Below are 25656 nucleotides of genomic sequence, written 5' to 3'. Positions count from 1 at the left end.
TCTTTCGGAGCTCCGGGCCGCTGCGGATCTGGCCCTCCGCGCTACGAAGGTCACAGCGCAGGCGATTGGTCGTGCGATGTCCACGATGGTGGTCCAGGAACGCCATCTATGGCTCTGTCTGGCGGACATGTCGGATGCGGAGAAGAATAAGTTCTTGGACGCTCCCGTGTCCCAGGCGGGCCTTTTCGGTGAGTCGGTGGAGTCGTTTGCCCAGCAGTTCTCCGCCGCCCAGAAGCAGACGGAGGCAATCACTCAGATCATGCCCCGGCGCAAGCGACCTGCATCTCGCCCTCCAGCGCCGGCGGCTCCGTCTGCTCCTCGCCGAGGGCGCCCTCCGGCGGCTGCCTCCGCCCCCCCCGCTAGAACATCTTCCAGGCCACGGAGGGGGAACAGCCGTCGGCAGCCCGCCCCGCCCGCCCCACCTGCTTCCCGTGGTAAACGGAAATCGAAGCGGCCCTGAGACGGGTGACCTGGAGTTGGATGGGATCACTCAGCGGGAGACGGTAATGGCACCGCTCCTTCCACCGGTAGAGGGCCGGGTGGAAAATCTTTGGTTTCGTTTTGTTTCTGTTCCGCCGGCTTCTCAGCCGGCACCCACAAAACCACAAAAAGAGTGCATTCCTATTCCTCCTTCAGGTCTCCAGAGGATCGAGAGAGATGTGAGCGGGCAGTCAGATGCTCTTCCTCCCTCTCCTCTATCGCCAGCGGGTGTTTTCTGAGGAGTTTGAGTTCTCCACTACGGAGACCGGACCACCAGCAACCCCTTCGGAGTCTGCGTCCTCCGCTGAGGAGGCCGGACGACCGTCTCCCTCAGCGGGCTCAGGTCAGTGTCACACACACACATACTGTAGATGCTTATGCTGTCACGGCAGACGCACCGGCAGTCCCGCCTGTCCCGCTTCGCTGCCCCGCCGCGGGTACACCGGTAGTGCCGTTAATTCCTCTCGTACGGTCCCTGGGGGCTTGGCTTCAGCTTCCCAGCCCGTCTCGTTGGGTTTTACGCACGATCCGCCTCGGTTACGAAATTCAATTCAATCGGCACACCCCCAAATTCTCCGGCGTACGTTTCACCACGGTGAAAGCGTCCGATGCACATGTACTGCGTGCAGAGGTCGAAGTCCTGTTGGCGAAGGACGCGATCGAGCTGATCCCTCTTACCGAGATGAGATCGGGTTTTTACAGCCCGTATTTCATAGTACCCAAGAAAGGCGGCGGATTACGACCGATTTTGGATTTGCGTGTCCTGAACAAATCTCTTCAGAAGAGGTCTTTCAGGATGATTACACCGAAGCAAATTTTCAGTGCGATACGCCCCCAAGATTGGTTTGCAGCGATAGACCTGAAAGACGCGTATTTTCATGTGTCCATTCTCCCTCGTCACAGACCGTTTCTCCGGTTTGCGTTCGAGGGTCGGGCATATCAATACAAAGTTTTACCGTTCGGGCTGTCTCTCTCTCCCCGTGTGTTCACGAAAGTAGTGGAGGCGGCGTTAAAACCCCTCAGAGAGAGCGGTGTTCGCATTTTGGCTTACCTCGACGATTGGCTTATAATAGCGCATTCTCGGCGGACGCTGTGTGAACACAGAGATCTAACACTTCAACATCTCGCCCGTTTGGGTCTTCGGGTCAACTGGGAAAAGAGCAAACTCTGCCCCACGCAGAGGATCTCTTTTCTCGGTATGGAACTGGACTCGATCGATTTATCGGCGCGTTTGACAGAAGAGCGCGTCCAATCAATTCTGACTTGCCTCGGTTCATTCCGAGGGAAGAATGCGGTCCCTCTGAAACAATTTCAGAGACTCCTGAGGCGTATGGCAGCAGCAGCGGCCGTGACACCGCTCGGACTGCTCCATATGAGACCGCTTCAGCGCTGGCTTCACGATCGAGTCCCGAGGAGAGCGTGGCGCGCCGGCATCCACCGTGTAACCATTACACCTGCGTGTCGCCTAACATTCCCCCCGTGGTCAGACCCCGCGTTTCTCAGGGCCGGTGTGTCCATGAGACAGGTCTCCAGGCATGCTGTTGTCCACACAGATGCCTCCGACACGGGCTGGGGAGCCACGTACGACGAGCTCACGGCTTCGGGGGTGTGGACAGCACCCCAGTTGCATTGGCATATCAATTGCCGCGAGTTATGGGCAGTATATCTGGGACTCGTACGCTTCGCTACGGAGCTGCGAGGGAAGGATGTACTAGTGCGCTCAGACAACACTGCCACTGTAGCGTATATCAACCGTCAAGGCGGTTTGCGCTCTCGTCACCTGTCGCATCTCGCTCGTCATCTCCTCCTTTGGAGTCAGAAGCATCTGAGGTCCCTTCGTGCCATTTACATCCCGGGCTCGCTCAATACAGCGGCAGACGCGCTTTCCCGAGCGGCGCGCCCCGGCGAATGGCGACTCCACCCCCAGACGGTCCAGCTGATTTGGAGGAAGTTCGGTCGTGCGCAGATAGACCTATTTGCGTCACCGGACGATACCCATTGTCGCCTGTTTTATTCACTAACCGAGGACAGCCTCGGCGTGGATGCGCTGGCACACAGCTGGCCGCGGGGCATGCGCAAATACGCGTTCCCCCCAGTGAGTCTAATAGCACAGACTCTGTGCAAAGTCAGGCAGGACGAGGAGAGCCTTTTAATGATCGCCCCATATTGGACGACCAGGAATTGGTTTCCGGAACTAATGCTCCTCGCGACAGCCCCTCCCTGGCGGATTCCCCTGAGGAAGGACCTTCTTTCTCAAGGAGGGGGCACATTATGGCACCCGCGCCCCGACCTGTGGAATCTCCACGTTTGGTCGTTGAGCGCGCACAAGGTTTAAGTGATTTACCCCAGGCGGTATCTAACAATTCAATTCAATTCAATTCAATTTTATTTATATAGCGCTTTTCACAATACTCAATTGTTTCAAAGCAGCTTTACATTAATAAAAGCAGTAAAAGCACAGAAAAACGACAGATAGCATAACATAATACACAATAGCATAAGCAGTCAAATTTGCTGCGGCTATGACGCGACATTATGAGCGAGCATATTACTAATGTAACGTCGAGAAGAAGAAGCTAAGTTAAGCCCAAGCAGGCTACCTCCCCGGGGTAAAAAACCCCCTAGGAGAAAAAAAACAAAAACCCCGGGTTGTTTAGCCGAGGAAATAAAAATAAAAGTCCTAGGAGGGAAAAACCCTTGGGAGATATACATGTATATACACACATATTAACGGATAAGGAGCTTAAGCAGAGATTAAGCAGAGATTAAGCGGATATTAAGCGGATATTAAGCGGGTCCTGCCGGTGGTCGTTGGTCAGGCATCAGCTGGGCATCACATTGAAGGACGACCAGTAGATCAGAGGTGTGCCGACTTTCACATCTACCGGAACTGGGTCTGTTTGTCCCATTGTCCTCAGGGTCAATGGGACCCAGGGACGAGACAGGGAGAGAAAAACAAAATCATATTAGCGTAGGGGCCGTTCACATGTAATGCAAGTGTCACACAGTGATGTGGTTGAATCAGCTTAGTTTCAGACAGACTAACTATTGCAGCATAATTATATTATCCACAGTTGAGGATTTTGCAAATTGGGGGCCCACTGCGACGGTATATAGGTAACTAAGGGTCACCTTCCGATTTTTAAGAGAAAATGAAACCTGTCGACCCGTTTGACTAAGGCCTGTAACCCCACTGTCGTCGTTAATGCAGGTTCAGTGGCAAATGGGTCTATATTGCATACTATTTACAAGATCACGAAAAAACGCCAACATCGCAACCTGACCATACGTGTCAACCCGTTTGACTAAGGCTGGAGGCCCCACTGTCGTCGTTAATGCAGGTTCAGTGGCAAACGGGTCTGTATGGCATACTATTCGCAATAGAAAGAAAGCGCCAAAATCACAACCCAACCATACGTGACAACCCGTTTGACTAAGGCCCCAAGCCCCACTGTCGTCGTTAATGCAGGTTCAGTGGCAAACGGGTCTGTATGGCATACTATTTGCAATACAAAGAAAGCGCCAAAATCACAACCGAACCATACGTGCCAACCCGTTTGACTAAGGCTGGAGGCCCCACTGTCGTCGTTAATGCAGGTTCAGTGGCAAACGGGTTTGTATGGCATACTATTCACAAGAACACGAAAGTTCCAAAATCGCAATCCGACTATAGGTTAAGATAAGATTTTTATTTATTTATTTGGTTGATCTGTGTTATGACCGCGAGTGCTTTGTTCCGTACAGATAACTATTTCGAGTTAAGAACTTTTACTAGACAAATTATGCGAATGCTTTGTTGAAGAGAAAAGTTTTAAGTCTAGATTTAAAATTATCGACTGTGTCTGATTCTCGGACATCGGTTGGTAAATCATTCCAGAGCTTAGGGGCTAAGTAGGAAAATGACCTTCCACTTTTAGACACTTTTGATAGTCTAGGGATAATCAAGAGACCAGAATTTTGCGACCGTAGTGTGCGTGATGGATTGTATTCTGATAGTAATTCTCTAAGATATGAGGGTGCTAGGCCATTTAAAGCTTTGTAGGTGATTAGTGATATTTTAAATTGTATGCGATATTTAACTGGTAGCCAGTGTAAAGATGCCAGAATTGGGCTTATGTGGTCATACTTTTTAGATCGAGTAAGTACCCTTGCGGAAGCGTTTTGAACTAGCTGAAGCTTGTTTACTTGATTTGCATTGCATCCCCCGAGTAGCGAGTTACAATAGTCTATTCTAGAGGTCATAAAAGCATGGATAAGCTTCTCTGCGTCAGATGTAGACAGTATATGGCGTATTTTCGAGATATTTCTAAGATGGAAGAATGCTGTGCGGCAGACGTTGGCGATATGACTATCGAAGGATAAGTTGCTGTCGAACATCACACCTAAGTTCCTAACCGTGGAAGATGGCACCACAGTGCAGCCATCTATGTGCAACTTGTAATCTGACATATTATGTTTGTAGCGATTCGGTTCAATAATAAGTATCTCTGTCTTATTGGAGTTCAGCTTAAGAAAGTTATGTGCCATCCAGTCACTAACATCGCTAAGGCAGTCTGTTAGCTTAGAAAACGTGTGTGTTTCGCTGGGATGTGAGGAGATGTAAAGCTGGGTATCATCCGCATAGCAGTGAAAACTTATGTTATGTTTCCTGATAATGTCTCCTAGAGGTAACATGTATAACGAGAACAGGATAGGACCTAAAACCGATCCCTGCGGTACACCGTATTTAACCAGGGAGTGATATGACTCTTCCTCGTTTACATAAACAAAGTGATAGCGATTGGTTAGATACGACCTAAACCAGGCTAGCGCCTGACCACTGATACCAACATAGTTTTCTAGTCTATTGAGTAAGATTGTATGATCTATTGTGTCAAAGGCTGCACTAAGGTCTAATAATATAAGAATTGAGATTTCACCACGATCGGATGTTAATAGGAGGTCATTTGTAACTCTAAGCAACGCTGTCTCTGTGCTATGGTGGGGCCTGAATCCTGATTGGAACTTTTCATATGTACTATTATTTGTCAAGAATGTGCGTAACTGGCTTGCCACTACCTTTTCTAATATTTTCGAAAGAAAAGGGAGATTTGAAATTGGTCTAAAGTTATTAAGCTCTCCCTGATCAAGCTGTGGTTTTTTAATCAGCGGTTTAATAACTGCTAGTTTGAAAGCTGTTGGAACATATCCTATTTCTAGCGATGAGTTAAAGATATTTAGAACCGGGGTTGACACTACAGGGAATACCTCTTTAAGCAGTTTTGTGGGAACGGGGTCTAATATACAGGATGATGATTTGGATGATGTAACTAGTCTAGAGAGCTCATCTATTGTAGTAGGTTTAAATGAATCAAGATGTTCGTATGGTAGTCTAGTGTTAAGTGAACTAACGGGTTGAGTGGTGGCTGCCTGGGTAGCTACGATGTTTTCCCTTATAGACGTAATTTTGTTAGAAAAGAAGTTCATGAAGTCGTTACTATTGTGTTGAAGTTTACTATTGGTTTCTGTTTGTTCTTTATTTCTAGTCAGTTTTGCAACCGTGCTGAAGAGGAAACGAGGGTTATTATGATTCTCATTTATAAGCCTGCTAAGATAGGTAGATCTGGCGGTTTTAATAGCCTGTCTGTATTGTTTAACACTCTCTTTCCATGCTGCACGCCATACCTCTAACTTTGTGCTTCTATAATTTCTTTCCATTTTCCTAGTTGCCTTTTTGAGTGCTGCGGTGTGATGATCATACCATGGAGCTGGCGGTTTTTCTTTGATTCTCTTTTTTCGAATGGGAGCAACGGCATCCAATGTGTTAGAACAGACATTGTTTAGGTTTTCTATTACAATATCTAGATCGTCAGAGTTATCTGCTACATGTTTAATTTGGGACAGGTCTGGAAGAGTGCTAATAAATCTATCTTTAGTGGTGGAAATTATTGTTCTGGCTAATCTGTAGCATGTTGTGGATTGACTGATCCTATCTAGAAGTACAGTGTATGACACAAGGTAATGGTCAGAAACTGCATCACTCTGAGGTGATATTTTGATGTCATTAATATTGAGCCCGAGTGACAGAATTAAGTCTAATGTGTGCTTACGAGTATGCGTTGGCCCTGTCACGTTTTGTCTAATATTGAGAGAATTTAGAACATCCATAAATGCACGTCCTAGTGCATCTTTTGGGTTATCCACATGAATATTAAAATCACCAACGATAAGAGCTTTATCTACAGTGACTACAAGCTCAGACAGGAAATCTGCTATTTCTTTAAGGAAATCTGCATGGTGGCCCGGAGGTCTATAGATTGTAGCTAAGGCAAAAGAGAGCTGTTTGTGGTTACGATCGGTTATTTCCATATTTAACAACATTAGTTCGAATGATTTAAATTTTACTTCAGATTTTTGGTTTACTTTAAAAATTTTGTTGTATATTGTAGCTACACCACCCCCTCTCCCCTTTAATCGAGGTTCGTGTTTATAATAATAGTCTTGTGGGGTGGATTCGTTTAAACTAATGTAGTCGTCTGCTTTAAGCCAGGTTTCTGTTAAACAGAGTGCATCTAAGTTTTGGTCTGTAACTATTTCATTGACAATAGGTTCTTTATTGGTAAGCGATCTAATGTTAAGAAGGCCGAATTTTAACATTCGAGGTTCATCTGTTAAAGTATTGTTGTCTAATTTTATATTAATCAGATTTGTACCAGATGTGGCAAGCGGTGCTCTGTATTTATTTGTTCGGGGAACAGATACAGTTGAAATGTGTTGATATTCTGGTAAGATTGACTCGAAGTGCTGGGATATAAGTGATCTTGACATATCACGGCAGCTAACAGATGGACGGTTAAGCCGATCCGTCTGTTGTCTGACTTGTACCCTGGATAGTCAGACTGTATTCGAAGTAAGACTATTGGTCAGATTTATAGAGAGAATCGCACTTCCTTCCTGAGATGGATGGAGGCCATCTCTCTTTAGCAGGTCAGGTCTCCCCCGAAAATGCTTCCAATTGTCTATAAACCCTACGTTATGCTGAGGGCACCATTTTGACATCCAGTCGTGAAGAGACAATAATCTACTGTAAGTTTCATCCCCCCGGTAGGCGGGGAGGGGACCAGAGCATATTACATTGTCTGACATTGTTTTAGCAATTTCACATATCTCTTTAATATTATCTTTGGTGATCTCCGACTGGCGGAGTCTGGTGTCATTCGTGCCGGCGTGAATAACAATTTTAGAAAACTTACGCTTAGCATTAGCCAGCACTTTAAGTTTTGATCTAATGTCTGAAGACCTGGCTCCCGGTATACAATCGACTATGGTGGCTGGTGCCTCAATGTTTGCGTTCCTAAGTATCGAATCTCCAATGACCAAGGCACTTTTAACAGACGTCTCAGTCGGTGTGTTGCTTAGAATTTCGAACCTGTTTTATATTACCTGGGGGGTCTTGGGTGGGAACCGGAAACGACTTTGCCGCCTGACAGTCACCCAGTTAGTCGGCACCCTTGACTCAGATGATGGAACCGAGCTATGTGCATTACGTTTAACACTAGGCGCACCCGAAACAGTGTTTGTAGCATTAGCGGTATTAGCGTTTGTAGCATTAGCGGTATTAACGTTTGTAGCATTAGCGGTATTAGCGTTTGTAGCATTAGCGGTATTAGCGTTCGTTGCATTAGCGGTATTAGCGTTTGTAGCATTAGCGGTATTAGCGTTTGTAGCATTAGCGGTATTGCTGTCATCAACTAGCGTTTGGATGCGCGCTTCTAGTTCTGCAATCTTCTCCGTCAGCCTTACTACTTCAATACACTTAGCACAAGTAAACCCCTCTGTGCTGATGGAAGAAGCTAAACTGTACATGTGGCAAGTAATGCAGGTTACAATAACAAGCGGAGTCTTACCGCTTTCATGTTGGGTGATGGCGTCTTCGGTCACCTGGACGCGGTCCGTGAAGCTACATCGCGAGGGAAGCTCACTCGCAGCACGCCCCGATCGCCTGCGGACGTCTGTAGCCAGTGTGATGTGAGGCAAGCTGAATCTGCGACGGCCGGGCAGCGGCTCCTCCACGGCTTCCCGATCGCTTTCATTCTGGGCGATGGCGTCTCCGTTCCCTCGAGCGCGGTCCGTGAAGCTGCACCGCGTAGGGTGTTCGCTTTTTGCACTTCTCGGTCGCTTGTGGATGTCTGGAGCCTGGGTGAACTGGGCGCTGTACTTCGCGTAGGATCTGCGATAACCGGGTATCAACTGCTCCACAGCTTCCCGCTCAGGTGAGGACAGGTCTGAATAGCATACAGTGGATGAGTCCGCCATTAGATCGGCTGTTTGTTGATGCTAGCGGGCTATATGCTAACACTGGGTGTTTAGCAGTGATAAATCGTTTCACGTGGTAGTACTGCTCAATAGTCGTCACGGTAAAGTATTCTTGAGATAAACGAATATGTTATATTATATAAATAGGAACAAGGTAGTCAGAAAATAGGATTTGGATGATAAACTCGACGGAGCTCTGATGCACGACGCTCACTCTGACTCTGACGTAATCATCTGTGTAAAAATGGAGAGAGAGAGAAAGTAAGAGAGAGAGTCCTGGGTAAGCGTGCAGTAACACAATCGACGCGGCACGAGCTCCATCTACGAGACGGGCTTACGCGTTAAAATGGAACCTTTTCGTCACTTGGTGTTCTTCGCAACGCGAGGACCCCAGAGAATGCCCTATTAACATCGTGCTTTTATATCTTCAACATAGGTTAGACGGTAGGCTGTCACCCTCCACTATTAAAGTTGATATCGCCGCTATATCTGCTCATCACTCACTTATTAACGGCAGATCAGTGGGCCAGCATGATTTGGTTATTAGATTTCTAAGAGGCGCTCGCAGGCTGAACCCCTCGCGCCCCCCTTCTATTCCTCCCTGGGTCTTGTCCATGGTGCTGAAAGCACTCCAAAGTCCTCCGTTCGAGCCTTTGCAGTCTGCGAGTCTGAAGCTTTTATCTATGAAAGCTCTGACCCTACTAGCATTGGCCTCAGTGAAAAGAATAGGGGATTTACATGCATTCTCTGTTGACGATTCGTGCCTTCAGTTTGGTCCTGCTGTCTCGAGTGTAACATTGAGACCCAGACCAGGCTACGTGCCCAAAGTTCCCACCACTCCCTTCAGAGATCAGGTGGTGAGCTTGCAAGCATTGCCTTTGGAGCAGGCAAACCCAACCGAGGCTTTGTTGTGCCCCGTACGCGCACTGCGATTCTACGTGGACCGCACGCAAAGCTTCAGGACCTCGGACCAGCTCTTTGTTTGTTATGGTGGTCAGCAGAAAGGGAAAGCTGTCACTAAGCAGAGGATGTCTCATTGGATAGTTGATACTATCGCCCTAGCTTACAATTTGCAGGGCATTCCTTGCCCCTTTAATTTGAGAGCGCACTCCACACGGAGTGTTGCCTCATCTTGGGCTTTAGCTCGTGGTTCCTCGCTAACAGACATCTGTAGAGCTGCTGGTTGGGCGACACCTAATACGTTCATTAGATTTTATAATGTTCGTATCGAGCCTGTATCCTCTCGTGTTCTTTCCTCACCAGGGAGGGCACGGAGAGCAGACTCGCAAGTCGGCTTGCAGCCTCCGACTGAGGCTCCAAATTGAGTTTCAGTATGGAAGGCTAACAGAGCAAAAATGCGTAATGGTTTGATTTGCTCTCTCCACTGCCTTGACAGCCTTTGTTGCGGAGCATTGGCTGTCAGCCTTTCACTAGCTGTATTCTTACGAACCTACGTGTTTGGCCAGGGCCCCACATTGTGTCCCATCGGGTTCCTTTGTGAGTATTATTCCGTGGGGTTAATCCTACCAACCCACGTTTCCCTTAGCAGAGCACTGCTTTGCTTACACAGCCACGGCTGTCTTTACACCTCAACTACGGTTGACTTTCGCCCACCATTAGCCCTTAAGAGGGGCGGTGGCTTCCGCAGCGTTCCTATCCCGCTCTGGTAGGGCGCTTCCCAGTCGCTGGCACTACTGTGGGGTTAAAGGAACATCTAGTGCCCGGCCTTCTGCCTTATCTTTCTCCATTCCCCGAGGGGTTTTGGAGAGTTTTGCAGACACTGGAAGAGGTCAGCCCCTAGTGGCGTTTTGGTAGGGATTCCCAATTCGTCGGTCACGAAATGACGTCGTAGTGACCGACTGAAAGGGAACGTCTCGGTTACGGATGTAACCCTCGTTCCCTGAAGGAGGGAACGGAGACGTCACGTCCCGTCGCCACAGGTGCTGCCACCTGCTGTTTAGGCCGGTCACCTTCCGGCTTTCTCAGCGAACAGAAGCTGATTTCCCTATTTGCACGTGCTCCTTATATACGCACCTGGCGGGGCGGCACCAGCATTATGCAAATATCTCAATGCCAAGTTCATTGGCGTTTTAGTAGTATTCGAAGCAGATTGGTCTCTCTAAGCGAGTTCCCAATTCGTCGGTCACGACGTGACGTCTCCGTGTACATGTCTGGCTTTCTTGTGCCTAACACTTTGGGGCAGTTTCCCAGGTTTTAGATTAATCCAGGGCTAGGCCTTAGTTTTATTAGGACAATTAAAGAGCACCTTTTTCATTACTAAAAACAACTTTATTTTGTGTATTTGGTATTATACAATGTGTTTGCGTGTTTTATCGTTAACAAGCATTATTTTCCACATACTGTACATTTTTGTAGCTCCAGATTTCACTCTCTTCCTGACGCATTGTGATTGGCTTGAATACCTCTGATATATGATGCTCCGTACCATGTTTGAAAGATTTGGTTACAATGCAATGCTAATAGGAGTTAACTTACAGGCTGTGAGTCTGAAGCAGGAGGAATTATGATAATGTCGGTCTCCTCTACATCACCAATCCCAGGAAGTAAACTGTTGCCTACAGTCCGTGTGTTTGTTTTAGTCCTCCTGAAGTTGATAGCCTGTTTTTCAGCTTTATTAATAATGTCTGATTTATCTATGCAGTTTGCTTTGAGGATGATAGTAACAGCGACATGACTAGCTCGTGTGAGTTGCATTTAAGAAACTAATGTTTAAAACTTTGCAGGTTGAAACACCAAGAAAACAGCATCTAGGTCGCTGAATTGTACTGCCCTTCATGTAGGCTAGCTCTTTTTTTTCTTCTTTTTTTGGCACGCCAAAGTCATTCGCCTGAGATTAGGTAGTTGCAGTCATTGGATGAATTTAGTTATACACGTTATTAATGCAATCGTTATTTCAAAGTATATGACTGAATTTAGCACTCCAATTTCATTTATGTCTGAAAAGAAAACTGGAGGAGCACAAATTCATTCTGGGGGGCCAAGCCCCCATTGTCCTCCGTGGCGCCATGTCTGGGCTAGAGAATGTTCCAATTGCAGGACCGTGTATTGCTGTGCTGTCATGACGAGCGCAAATCTCAAAAGCAGTCTGTGAAAAGAGGCTATCGGAATGTGGAAGTAAGCATCCTTCAGATACACTGATATAAACCAGTCGTCTGGACGAATTAATGCCATATTTCATTTTGCTCTAAAAATTGTGAAAGGCCGCTTTGAAATAGTGCCCCTCTGTTCTGTGGATCTGCGACTTTTTCATTCAGAATTTTGCTCTTACCGGATGGGCGCAGAGTAAAACGCTTCCAGTAGCATGTATCAGCTGCACAGGGCTCATTCCACGGCAAACGAAGGCTTAATTTTTCGGAACAGTAAGGTGATCACGCCGAAGAAAGAAAAAAGTACTCTATGGTGTTCGACCCGGACTTATATAGGGCGTAGTCCCTGCCCCTTTTGGCAGACTTATTCGTCTGTAATTTTTACAGTTGTTAAAGTGTCCATCTTATGACAGCTTTTCCACAAGTTAAATAGGTGTATGAGTTCCATAAAGCATGTTTCAAAAGTTGTTTGCTCGAAATAGCTTGTAGGAAAAGATTGTTACCCATAGGAGGCTCTGTTTCAGGGCATTTCAGATTGTGCCGTTTTGAGCTAGTCATTACATATTAATGAGCTGCTGCTCCTTTGATCACGCCCCACTACTAACGTCATGTGCGTGTGCATAGTGATATCGTGAGCAGTACAGACCATACTGTGTTATTATTTTATATATTATTATTAACGGTTTATGTTGCCAACAGACAAATCAAGCAGAAAAGTATCGCTAATAAGTAACGTTACACTACAGGAGAAGAAACTCATGACACACAATGATTCCAGAGTAAATTGTGATGTAGCAGTTTCAACAATACACTCGTTTTCCCTGCATGGACAATACTAACATATTCCCGTTATAAAGCATTTTCAAACGCATTATTTTCGCAAATTACAGAAATTAAGACCCAGCGGGGGATGTATACTGCTTGTGGACCACGTGCTAATTGCTAGAAGCTAGTGGGAGATCCGGACCGTAAAGTTATAAGAGGCTCGGGGGTTAGCCTCGTCAGAAAGCCGGGGCGGTAAGGCCCGGTCTCAGTTAGTTTGGCAAAAAACATTTAGTTTGGCAAGGCACTATTACTTAGTTCTTGTAGAATTGTAAAATAAAGCCGTTAAATATTTTTTTCGAAACCACGCTGTAAACTATCTAGCCTGCAAAAATATCTATATAGCCTACTGTTTACAACCAATTTTAACATCACTATACATTTAAAAGGTATAATTTACGGGATTAGCATCAATGTATGATCTCTGTTTTGAGACACAGATGCTCTAGCATCATAAATGTAGTATTTTGTGACAGAAGATGACAACATGCAAATATAACGTGACTTCTTACCTTTTGTGTTGATACAACGATTGCGAATCGAATCCAGTCTGTTTCAGATGTGTGAATGATCCATGAAAGTCCAATAAAATACATCCAATGACCATTTTTGTCCACAAATGCATATAATCCGTGAAATATAGATACATAGTCTGTTGTTTACATCAGATTTCGCATGAAGGTCTTATCGCCTACAATCTGATGACTATTTGCGTCGTAACACACTGTATATAAGATTACTCCGGGTTCCAATAACCACGCGTTAAAACTTTGTTTTTAAAAGTAGGCGGGAGTATAATCCATAATTTCCAAATAGCGCTGTTATGGTAACACTTTACAATAACAGTACATGAATAATCATGTACTAATACATAAATTAATAATCAGTTTAATATGAACTAATGATGAGTTAAGCTATTTACTAATCAATAACTAACCGTAACTATGTTATGAGTCATATGAATTCATGCATGAATTACACCCACCTTAACTACACATTAATACATGTTTGTTAGTTAATGCATTAATTAACACTTTGCATACCCCATATCAAACAAGCTCTCTAGAAGAACGAAAATAACTTTTGTTAATGCAAAATATTTACATTTGTAATGCAAAACTGTTTAAACATTTGCTCCTGCAGCTGAGCTAAAAACATTGAATGGCACTGGATTTCTTGCAACATTTACAGTTAACCTTAATCATTAAATGTGCAATTATGAATTAATAATTAAAATTAGTTCCACTGCTGCCATTAAGAGTGACAGACGCTATTCTTTCTAAATTTAAATCAGTGTTAGCCTACAGACGATGGTTATTGTGTGAACTGGCTCATCTTATTATCAAAATGCATATACAGTATCTGTCTTGTTCTTCTTTTAAGCCATTATTACCCCTTCCAAATGTCTGACCAATTTTCACATTTGCTCCTCTCCTTTAAAACCACCAAAAATTAGGATTTTGATGAGCTGAATTTGTATAGAATGTGTAATTGATAACTTTTTAACAGTGTACCCCTCCAAGAAAAGTCATTGTGTAGGGCCTACACAATAATACATTAACAAGTCATTAATTTATGTTACTTTATGAGTAGTTAATAATGATGTGCCCCCTCAAGTAAAGTCATGACCTAATCATACATTAATAAATCATGAATTTATGTTAGTTTATGAGTAGTTAACGATGAGTTAATAATGATGTGCCCCTTCAAGTAAAGTCATGACCTAATCATACATTAACAAATCATTAATTTTTGTTAGTTTATGAGTAGTTAACGATGAGTTAGTAATGATGTGCCCCCTCCAGTAAAGTCATGATCCAATCATACTATAACAAATCATGAATTTATGTTAGTTTATGAGTAGTTAACGATGAGTTAATAATGATGTGCCCCTTCAAGTAAAGTCATGACCTAATCATACATGAATAAATCATGAATTTATGTTAGTTTATGAGTAGTAAACGATGAGTTAGTAATGATGTGCCCCCTTAGTAAAGGCATGACCTTATCATACATTAACAAATAAAAATATAAGTTACCCAGTGGCGGAGGCAGAAAGTGTTTTTGATGGGTGGGCATCTATACATCTGCGGGCCAGAAAAATGCACATACTTTTTTTTAACTTGCGTTAATTGGGAAGATAAAATGACTGTGTTTTTTCCGTCAGTTTTGTACATTTTAAGATGGAATTACGTTATTCAATCTAACTGTATTACAATTGGTCGTCTCTCAAACAGAAGGCTGCATCCTCCGGAGGTCGGATATGCAGGCTGCATACGTCATTAAGCTTGGTTTATTTCAATTAAATAAGCATAACATTCGCAAGTCATAAGCATATTAGAACGATTTACGATGAACTATTTAAGCATTGAGAATTTATTTAGCTAAACGCCCGTGGCTTACCTAAGCACTGTTTCAGAAACATAGAGGACCCAGAAGCAAAAAATTCAACACTGCTTTATTGAAAATCAACTTAAACAGTCCAGTCAGGCCGTCGAGTCCCGAGCCACCAAGAGCGAGTTAACTTTAGTGTTGCTGGTGTACGCCGTTTTTATTTAGAAGTCTTTTCTTTACCGCAGTGATCCACACGTTGACACAAATCTGCTACTCAGTGCAATCTAACCTACCGCGCTCTCTTCAAACCCGCCTCTTCCGCTCTAAATGACAGCAGCGATTGGTGGACGGAAAGCAAGACATTACCGTAATAAACCATATATTGCCAAAAGCGCAATTTGTTTTCTTTAGGAGCAATTCTAATTTTTTGATAGTTCAAATGGTTGAAGAATTACGGTTTGAATGAAAAAACATAATGTTTTCCATGAATCCACCCGTAGATCCGCCCCTGGCTGAACGCTGATCCTGATACAATGTGAAAAATTAATTAAACAATAATTAAAATAACATCAAGATAACATTTTAATGGCTTTCACAAATAAACTGGTATGATTGACGGTTTGATTGTCTTTATATGAACACTATACATTTGGCATTGTGACTTTGGTTAACATGTTTGTCATTTCTGAGGAATAGTCCGAATGATTTTAACTGAAATATTTTGACAGCGCCAAAAGCAGCAGACCACAAGTGCAACGAGCGGACAGCCTGTTGTAGGCCGTAACGTTTACATCCACCTTCCTTTTGATTTTGCAATCTACATTGACAAGCACACAAAAATAGAGAACAATTATCTTACATAATAAAATACTTTAACTACCTGCTATCTTGGTATTGTGAGCACATGAATTTGAAAGATATATTTTGTTTCTAAATTATAAGTGGAACATTTTATGCATCTTTATTTGACCTCAAACAAAGCATCAGATCCTGCGAACCGTTGGGAACCACTGTTCTAGAGCATGTTTGATTTTGGTTACCCAAAGTGTTAATTAATGCATTAACTAACAAACATGTATTAATGTGTAGTTAAGGTGGCTGTAATTCATGCATTAATTCATATGACTCATGACATAGTTATGGTAAGTTATTGATTAGTACATGGCTTAACTTATCATTACTTCATATTAAAGTAATTATTAATTTATGTATTAGTACATGATTATTCATGTACTGTTATTGTAAAGTGTTACCGCTGTTATTTCAGTGAGACATGATAACAGCAGGGTATCTGGAAGTGACTGACTGCTCTGTGCTCTCTCTAGCTCCTGGTGGGTGGAGACCTGCGAGTGGGGTGGTGGGCGGGAAAATTCAAACTGAATGTGACGAAACGGCTAGTTACGTAACAACGGAGCTGAGTTTGAACGCAATCTGAGACTCAAGGCAGAGGACATTCAGAAACCAGTATCTCACTCAAAACAGCATGGATGGGGTTTTTTCCAAGTTTGTATGCGTGTGGGAGCATCAGAGACACAAAATAACATCCCAAAACCAAGAAAAAGGGAGTTTTTCATAATATGGGCACTTTAACCAATAGGCCTCTATTGTGGAGTAAACAGGAGTTTCCCCCCATAGCCTCAGCTACTGACACAATGCGAAGTAAACTGTATTGAAAGGTTTTTTTTTACAAACTAGACGGTTTTAGCGGAAAACAATAAACAAACGTCTTTTATTGACCAAATGCAACTTCCACATAAATAAATGACATGTTATTTGAACAAATAATTTACATGTATGATACAGCAGGGGTAAAAAGCTGACTTTAAGACAATTTATTTTACTGACAGCAGAATGTGATTGCTTTTATTTGCCCCTGCTTTTGACTTGCAAACTTTTTTTGACCCATTCTAGCACATAGTGATTTATTTTATACCTTTAATCTTCATGTTTTATATTTAAAATGTGTGCAGGGTCTTCAGGGTGGGTCATGTTAACACCTGCTTGCTGCATCCAAAGATGATCCATCAAAGCATTGTTAAAAGTGGAAAACAAACTCACATGCAAGTAGATTGACAGACTGATGCAATAGTTGCTCTTGATGATGCAGGCCAGTGTATTGTGTGCTCATGTGAAACATATTCAGTAATCCAACAGGAATTTATGCACATAAAATAATGAATTATGTTCATTAAATTCAACATTAAAATCAGTTTTCTCTTATTGGGACATCTGGAACACTAATCAAGCTAAATATTTTTATACAAATAGCATTGTTGTGCCTATTGTATGTGTGTTTTTATTTGCTTGTTTGTTCTGTGCGGCAGATTCTGATGTATTTAAGACTAAAAGCCAAAAAGCCTTTACACATTTTTGGCTTGCAGTGTCTATAAACCTGCTGGGTACCCTGATGGGTTTTATACCAAACCACTCTATTAAGCTCTGCCAAACTAAGAGTTTATTTAAACATATTCTCAGTTTTTAATTAATATCTTGTGTTGACCAGTTCTTTAGAGAACAGTGCTAGTAAATCCAGAACCTTTAGTATTATTATAATGCACAAGACCAGTAGAAGTTATGCTAACTTAAATATTTTGGATAGATTTAGGATGTGTTTAACTGACGTTCTAAACCAGGGGTAAAATATAGCATAGATGAGAGGATTCACACCTGAATTAATATACAACATCCATAACATAATGTAGGCTGTAACAGAAGTCATTCTTGTGTTTGGTGTTAGAATTAAAATATAATAGGGAATCCAGCAAAACAGATAAACCGTCACAATGATTCCTAATGTCAGAGCGGCTTTGCTCTCAGATTTCCTCCTCACTGAACCTTCTGTTAGATGTTTTCCACTCCTCATCAGAGAGTTTATCACTTTCACTTGCTGATGTGCGACATAAAAGATTCTCAAATATAAAGTTATAATGACGATACAAGGAAGCAGAAAAGACAGAAACAGGTCAGTAATTATATAGGCAAAAGTAACCATAAATCCACATTCTCCATAACATCTGTATTTTCTATTTGAGACACTTATACCAACTGAAATGTTATAAGCTGAAGAGCAGAACCAACAGACACAGATAGTAATTATTGTTCTTATCATTGTTATTTTCTGTGGGTACGCAAGAGGGTGACACACAGCCACATAACGGTCAACAGCTATTAAAACTAAATTACTCAGAGATGCAGAGAAAAGCAGCCCCATGATTATTGTAAACAGTCTACAGATAATGTATCCAAAGTACCAACATGTTTCAATCAACTTGATTGCTTTCAATGGGATTCCAATAAGTCCAACGAGCAGGTCGGCCACAGCCAGAGAGAGAATGAGCATGTTGGTTGGAGTGTGAAGCTTCTTGAAGTGACAGATGGAGATGATCACCAGCAGATTTAGAAACACAGTCCATACTGACAGCAATGAAAAAAACACATACATGATATTGTATTCATATGTGGAGCGTTTTGTCTTGATGCATGATGAGTTAATGGCAGGAAAGCAGTATTGAGTCTCATGAGCTTCTGTCTCATAGGCCATGAGTAAAGTCTCCTCCTGATAAGAGTTTGATCTGATCTCCTTACTGTTCTTTTATTTATAGTATGTCTAGGTCAAACTGACCAACCCATTCACCACCCACTCTGATGCTGCATAATTATATCATCTTTTGATATTTTTTATAATGTATTAATTTAAAGCAGAACTCCACCCTAAAACAACATTATGCTCCAACACTCTATTTCATCACATATATGTAATTGATTCTGCTGCCATCAAATGTACTAACTCCATATAAAAATTAAAGCTTTTAACTGCTTATGTAACAGCGATTTGACATGTCTACATATTCTGAATGTTCTGAATGGGGTGTTGAGGTGAGATATTTGACAGTAGATGCTGTTTGTTGACTTCAGTTCAGCATTCTATACTGCCATCCCCTCCAAGCTAGTCACTAAACTTGGAAACCTGGGTATAAACATTTCACTTTGCAACTGGATCATGGACTTCATGGCCAATAGACCTCAGCATGTTAGGTCAGGCCACCAACCTCACTGATACTGGCGTACCACAGGGCTACATGCTAAGCCCCTCATCTACTCCATCTTCACACTCGACGGTAGGCCCGTGAATGGATCTAATGCCATCATCAAGTGTGCAGACGATTTCACGTTGATCGGTCTCATCAACAACTATGAGACTGCCTACTGGGAAGAGGTTCAGCTTGATTATGGTCAATGGGCCGATGTATCTGGGACAGGCCGATGTCCTTTGTGGAAAACCACACCTTCTGTCCCACTTGGTAGGTGTGTGGCCCTGAAAGGTTTACGTCCACTGCGTATCGTTGACATCTTACAGCCCCCTGCAGGTGGTGATGAGCTGAGTCCCAGACTCTCTCACTCTTCTGGAACCAATGTTAGACCGAAAGGACTTTGGTCAGTTCTTGAGAACAGGGGAACATTGGTGGTTGATAGCTGAGTCTGCACTGAAATGGGGTGAGACCTGTGGTTTGCTGTCGAAGGGAGTTCAGTGCATACTCAAAGCAAGGAAGGAATTGGCTCCAGGATTTCTAGTGGTCATGGCAGAAGGTTTGAAGGATGGGACTGACTTCCTAAATTTTCCTCTCTGTTTGGTCTGGGGACAATAACCAAAGGAAAGGCTTAAAATAACATCTAGGAGCTTCATAAAAGATTTCCAGACTCTAAAATAAACTGTGGACCTCTTTTATAGACAATATCTTTGGGGATACAGAAATATCAGAACACATGCTGAAATATTAGTAACTGTGCACTTTTCATAGCAGTGGGTAAAACCTTGAGGGGTGTTAGGCGAATTGACTTGAAGAAACGGTTGACAATGATAAATATGAATGTGTTACCTTGAGAAGCAGGGACTGTGTGAAATGGTAAGTGGATGAAGTTTACTGGTGGGAAGATGTTGAAGAGTCTTAGAAATGGCACATTCCTTTCATCCACTCACAAACCTTCTAATGTCCTGAGCCATGTTGGGCCACCAGAAGTGATGACCAATGCCTGCTGATGTATGTGCTTTGTAACTGAGGGGATTCTGATGGTGTAATTGTACATACTTGTGTACTTTACATACTCCGCATCAATGCAACACAGCCCACACCGGATACCAGGGAGGTGGACACGGATGTGCAAGCAGTTTAAGTGGCCACGGAGGTGCCAGCAGGGCAGGAGATGCCAGCTTTGCTGGGGGCCATGAAGATGCCGGCTTTGCTGGGAGCCATGGAGATGCCAGCCTGGTGAGGACACCAACGGCCACAGTGACAGAGCTCACAGCCACTGCAGCCATTAGGATACAGCTCCCCCCCAAAAAAAATTGGTATTTGGTAGAACTGTGGGTAGTGAAGGCAGCCCAGATGCATCCCAACGCTGACGCTATAACCGCCATTCGGGCAGCACTAGACTGCATTCAGGGTTTTCAGTGGGCACTGGGCTTTCTTCAGGCACTACAGTGGGCACTGAGCTGCGAATGGAAACGACAGCAGGCACTGGACTGAGTGCAGGCACGGCAGTGGAATGGAGTAATGGTCTTTAAGTTACTTAACAACATACCCATTTTAGAACATAATGATTCATGTTGTATTTCTAATTTTCATGTTTAATTATTTTTGTGTACAGTAAATGTATTCACTATGGTGTTATATTAATATGTCATGTTAACACCTATATGATGCATCCAAAGATGGTCCATCAAAGCATCATAAAAAGTGGGAAATAAACTCACATGAAAGTAGATTAACAGACTGATGCAATTGTTGCTTTTCATTGCAGGTCAGTGTTCTGTCTGCTCACATGTTCAGTAACCCAACAGTAACTTATGCATATGAAATAATTCATATTTTTAAATAAATTCAATATTAAAATCAGTTTTCTCTTATTGGGACATCTTTTATTATTTGTATAGAATGGTAATGTTGTGTGCTACTGTGTGCATGTTTTTATTTGCTTGTTTGTTCTGTACTGCAGATTCTGACATATTTAAGACTAAAAACGTGTGTTGTGTTAATTATTTTAATTAACTGTAACAAAGAAATTTGTAATAAACAGTATACTCCTTTATGTCACCTATAATTTATATGTTTGGCCTTTTACATAAACCTGCTCGGCACCCTAATGGGTTTATTAGTTTAATGGCAAACCCACTCTATTAAGCTCTGCCAGATTTAGCCATTTTAAAAAAATATTCTCAGTTTTTAATGTTATATCTTGTGTTGAAACCTATTGATCTGTGAACAATGACAGTAAATCCAGAACCTTAATTATTATAATGAACAAGGCCAATTGACGTTATGCTGCCTTAAATATTTTGTATACCTGTAGATTTAGGATGTGTTTAACTGACGTTCTAAACCAGGGGTAAAATATAGCATAGATAAGAGGATTCAGACCTGAATTAATATACAACATCCATAACATAAAATAGGCTATAGCAGAAGTCATTCTTGTGTTTGGTGTTAAAGATAAAATATAATAGGGAATCCAGCAAAACAGATAAACCGTCACAATGATTCCTAATGTCAGAGCGGCTTTGCTCTCAGATTTTCTCCTCACTGAACCTTCTGTTAGATGTTTTCCACTCCTCATCAGAGAGTTTATAACTTTCACTTGCTGATGTGCGACATAAAAGATTCTCAAATATAAAGTTATAATGATGGTACAAGGAAACACGAAAAACAGGAACAGGTCAGTGATTGTCCAGGCAAAAGTAATGATAATTACACATTCTCCATAACATGTGTATTTTCTATGTGAAATATTTATACCAATTGCAATGTTATAAGCTGAAGAGAAAACCCAGAAAAGACAGATAGTAATTATTGTTCCAGTCATTGTTATTTTCTGTGGGTACAGCAGAGGGTGACACACAGCCACATAACGGTCAACAGCTATTAAAACTAAAATACTCAGAGATGTAGAGAAAAGCAACCCCATGATTGTTAAAAACACTGTACAGAAAGTGTCTCCAAAGTACCAACATGTTTCAATCAACTTTATCGCCTCCAAGGGCATGATAAAAAGTCCTACAAGCAGGTCGGCCACAGCCAGAGAGAGAATGAGCATGTTGGTTGGAGTGTGAAGCTTCTTGTAGTGAGAGATGGAGATGATCACCAGCAGATTCAGAAACACAGTCCATACTGACAGCAATGAAAAAAACACATACATGATATTGTATTCATGTGTGGAGCGTTTTGTCTTGATGCATGATGAGTTAATGGCAGGAAAGCAGTAATGAGTCTCATTATCTTCTGTCTTATAGGCCATGAGTGAAGTCTCATCCTGATAGGAGTTTGATCTGATCTCCTTACTGTTCTTTCATTTATATTATGTCTAGATCAGACTGACTCAACCCATTCACCACCCACTCTGATGTTGCATAATGATATCATCTTGTGATATTTCAGTGTTTCTTTTCCTGAAAACATTGTCAAAAATATTTTTTGAGGCTTTTTTTGAGGTTATCGTGACAGGCAAGCCATCCTTCAAATAGCATGGAAAGCGAAACCCACTCTGCCCAGAGGAACAGGCCTAGAATTCTATACTGATTACAGTCATGAGACAGTGCAAAAAAGGAAGGCGTTTTCGGCCATAAGAATCAAGCTTCCCCAGAAAGTCGTTGAAACTTTTCTGATCTACCTAGCATCAAACCAGATTCACACGTTTGAATTTCCAGAGGATGCTGAAAATGATCTTGTGGGTCTTGATGCCGCTACAGCATCTGCTGCCGAAGACCACCACAAGAGGAAATGGAGGTGGTCGATTAAAGAGACTTGCCATGTCTTTGCCTATAAACCTGTGCAATTCAGGAACCAAAGACTTTTTTCAGCATATATTTGTGTTTCAGTTTACTGAAGAGAAATGATTACTACTCTTAAATTCCTATACAATTGCATTTTGTTTCAAAATCTCGTTTAAACAATTTTCATGTTCAAGTTGTTGACATATTTGTCGGGCTAAAATTCTTAATTTAACCTGATAAGGAACACTGTGCCATACACGGTACACCCCCTCCCTTGCACGTGAGGCTGTATTACGTCATTGTAAGTTTGAAGCATTAAATCTTCAAAATATACGGTCATGCGGCACATCGTTGAAAAGCTTAGACTTTAGGGAATCCATTAAAGGGGACATTCCACAAGACGTTTTTAAGATATTAAATAAATCTTTGATGTCCCCAGAGTGCATATGTGAAGTTTTAGCTCAAAATACCATATAGGTAATTTATTGTGGCATGTAAAAATAGGCACTTTATGGTTCTGAGCAAAAACGCACCGTTTTTGTGTGTATCCCTTTAAATCCAAACGAGCTGCTCAGGTGGGCGGAGTCTCAAGCGCTTGCGCTGTAGACATGACAGAGCATAGAGACAGAGCGCAGTTATGCAAATTTGAAAACCACGCCCACCGGGGGGAAAGCAATCCAACCGTCTCCATTGACTTTGTATTGTGAGAAGCCGCCTCCTTGTCATTTCTGGCTTATAACAAAAAACTGAATAATGCCTAAAAGCTGCTGTGTGACAATATGTACAGCTATCAAGCCAAAGAACCCAGAAATAATTTTTTTTTATAAGCTGTCGAGCCGTAAAACCCTGCCTTTAAGGAGAATAAAGTGGATCGCCGACTACGTTTCCCCCTAGTGGACGCAGTTCTAGGAGTACTATGAAAAGTTGCTTGTATCCATTTTTGTGTCTTTAAACGCTCATTTTTTGGGGTCGACAGCTTATAATGTTTTTTTAACATACATAAATGTTAGTATAACTTAGATGTTAATATATGCTAATACACCCACCTGCTTTTGCGGTGGCGAATGATCAAACAAATACGCCCAGTGGGATTTCTATAGAAAAATCGCTGCATAAGAATCAATTTCATACGTTTGATGTATTAGTAATGTAATGCAGTTCATCCATCTTTTGAACTTAACCAAATGTTAAGTGAATAAAATAAATCAATTATCATAAACTTTAGTCAAAGCAGAGCAAAGCGTTAGAAGCAGTCATCTGTTTAAATTACCTCATGCGTACTGTATGTGTTTGTACGTGTGTGCTATCAATCCAGCCTGCAGATGTTTTAAACATTTTTGAAAGCGAATCATAGATAAAATGATATGTTTCACAGATAAATCGGATTTTAGTCTATGAATTTAGTTTACTGGTTGTTGAAGATGCTTCTTTTGTGATCTATATGCATCTTTCTGGCTGACCAAAAACCTGTATGTGGAAAGACGGAACACAAAAATAAAGAACAGCAACCTTGTAATATAAAGATTTAATCAGAACATTTGAGTACCAGTAGAAGTTATGCTGCCTTAAATATTTTGGATAGATTTAGGATGTGTTTAACTGATGTTCTAAACCAGGGGTAAAATATAGCATAGATGAGAGGATTCAGACCTGAATTAATATACATAATCCATAACATAACATAGGCTGTAACAGAAGTCAAGATGGTGTTTGGTGTTAGAGATAAGCTGTAATAGGGAATCCAGCAAAACAGATAAACCGTCACAATGATTCCTAATGTCAGAGCGGCTTTGCTCTCAGATTTCCTCCTCACTGAACCTTCTGTTAGATGTTTTCCACTCCTCATCAGAGAGTTTATAACTTTCACTTGCTGATGTGCAACATAGAAAATTCTCAGATATAAAGATATAATGACAGTACAAGGAAACAGAAAGGACAGGAACAGGTCAGTAGTTGTCCAGGCAAAAGTAAACATAAATGTACATTCTCCATAACATGTGTATTTTCTATGTGAGAGACTTATGCAAACTGAAATGTTATAAGCTGAAGAGCAGAACCAGGAAACACAGATAATACTTATTGTTCTAGTCATTGTTATTTTCTGTGGGTACAGCAGAGGGTGACACACGGCCACATAACGGTCAACAGCTATTAAAACTAAATTACTCAGAGATGCAGAGAAAAGCAGCCCCATGATTGCTAAAAACAGTCTACAGAAAATGTCTCCAAAGAACCAACATGTTTCAATCAACCTAATAGCCTCCAAGGGCATGACAATAAGTCCTATAAGCAGGTCAGTTACAGCCAGAGAGAGAATGAGCATGTTGGTTGGAGTGTGAAGCTTCTTGAAGTGATAGATGGAGATGATCACCAGCAGATTCAGAAACACAGTCCATACTGACAACAATGAAAAAAACACATACATGATATTGTATTCATGTGTTGAACGCTTTGTCTTGATGCATGATGAGTTAATGGCAGGAAAGCAGTATTGAGTCTCATGATCTTCTGTCTCATAGCCCATGAGTAAAGTCTCTTCCTGATAGGAGTTTGATCTGATCTCCTTACTGCTCTGTCATTTATATTATGTTTAGATCAGACTGACTCAACCCATTTACCACCCACTTTGATGCTGCATAATGAAATCATCTTGTGATGTTTCTAATTCAAATTCCTTATCAAAAAGGTAAAATTTTTTAGGCTTAACGTATATAAGTGACTTAAATATGAAACATGTAGGTAAAGTTATAGTTCACCCTAAAAATTAAAATTAGCACATAATTTGATCAACCCAAAGGAATATTTTATAAGAATATTTCCTAATAATTTACTCACCCCCATGTCATTCATGTC

General features: G+C 42.1%; 1 protein-coding gene and 2 pseudogenes across 1 annotated transcript; all 3 read right to left on the bottom strand.

Annotated features, from left to right (window-relative positions):
- Positions 1–17610: 17610 nt before the first annotated feature.
- Positions 17611–18579, bottom strand: LOC129446216 (trace amine-associated receptor 13c-like). The gene has a single exon (XM_073873722.1). The coding sequence runs from the start codon at positions 18577–18579 to the stop codon at positions 17611–17613; it is 969 nt and encodes a 322-aa protein (XP_073729823.1).
- A 2130-nt stretch (positions 18580–20709) lies between these two features.
- On the bottom strand, positions 20710–22383 carry LOC129446928 (trace amine-associated receptor 13c-like; annotated as a pseudogene).
- A 1975-nt stretch (positions 22384–24358) lies between these two features.
- On the bottom strand, positions 24359–25382 carry LOC129446740 (trace amine-associated receptor 13c-like; annotated as a pseudogene).
- Between the last annotated feature and the right edge of the window lie 274 nt (positions 25383–25656).

The sequence above is a fragment of the Misgurnus anguillicaudatus genome, chromosome 12 (genome assembly GCF_027580225.2).
Source record: "Misgurnus anguillicaudatus chromosome 12, ASM2758022v2, whole genome shotgun sequence".
NCBI lineage: Eukaryota > Metazoa > Chordata > Actinopteri > Cypriniformes > Cobitidae > Misgurnus > Misgurnus anguillicaudatus.
This window is presented reverse-complemented; position numbering and strand designations above follow the sequence as displayed.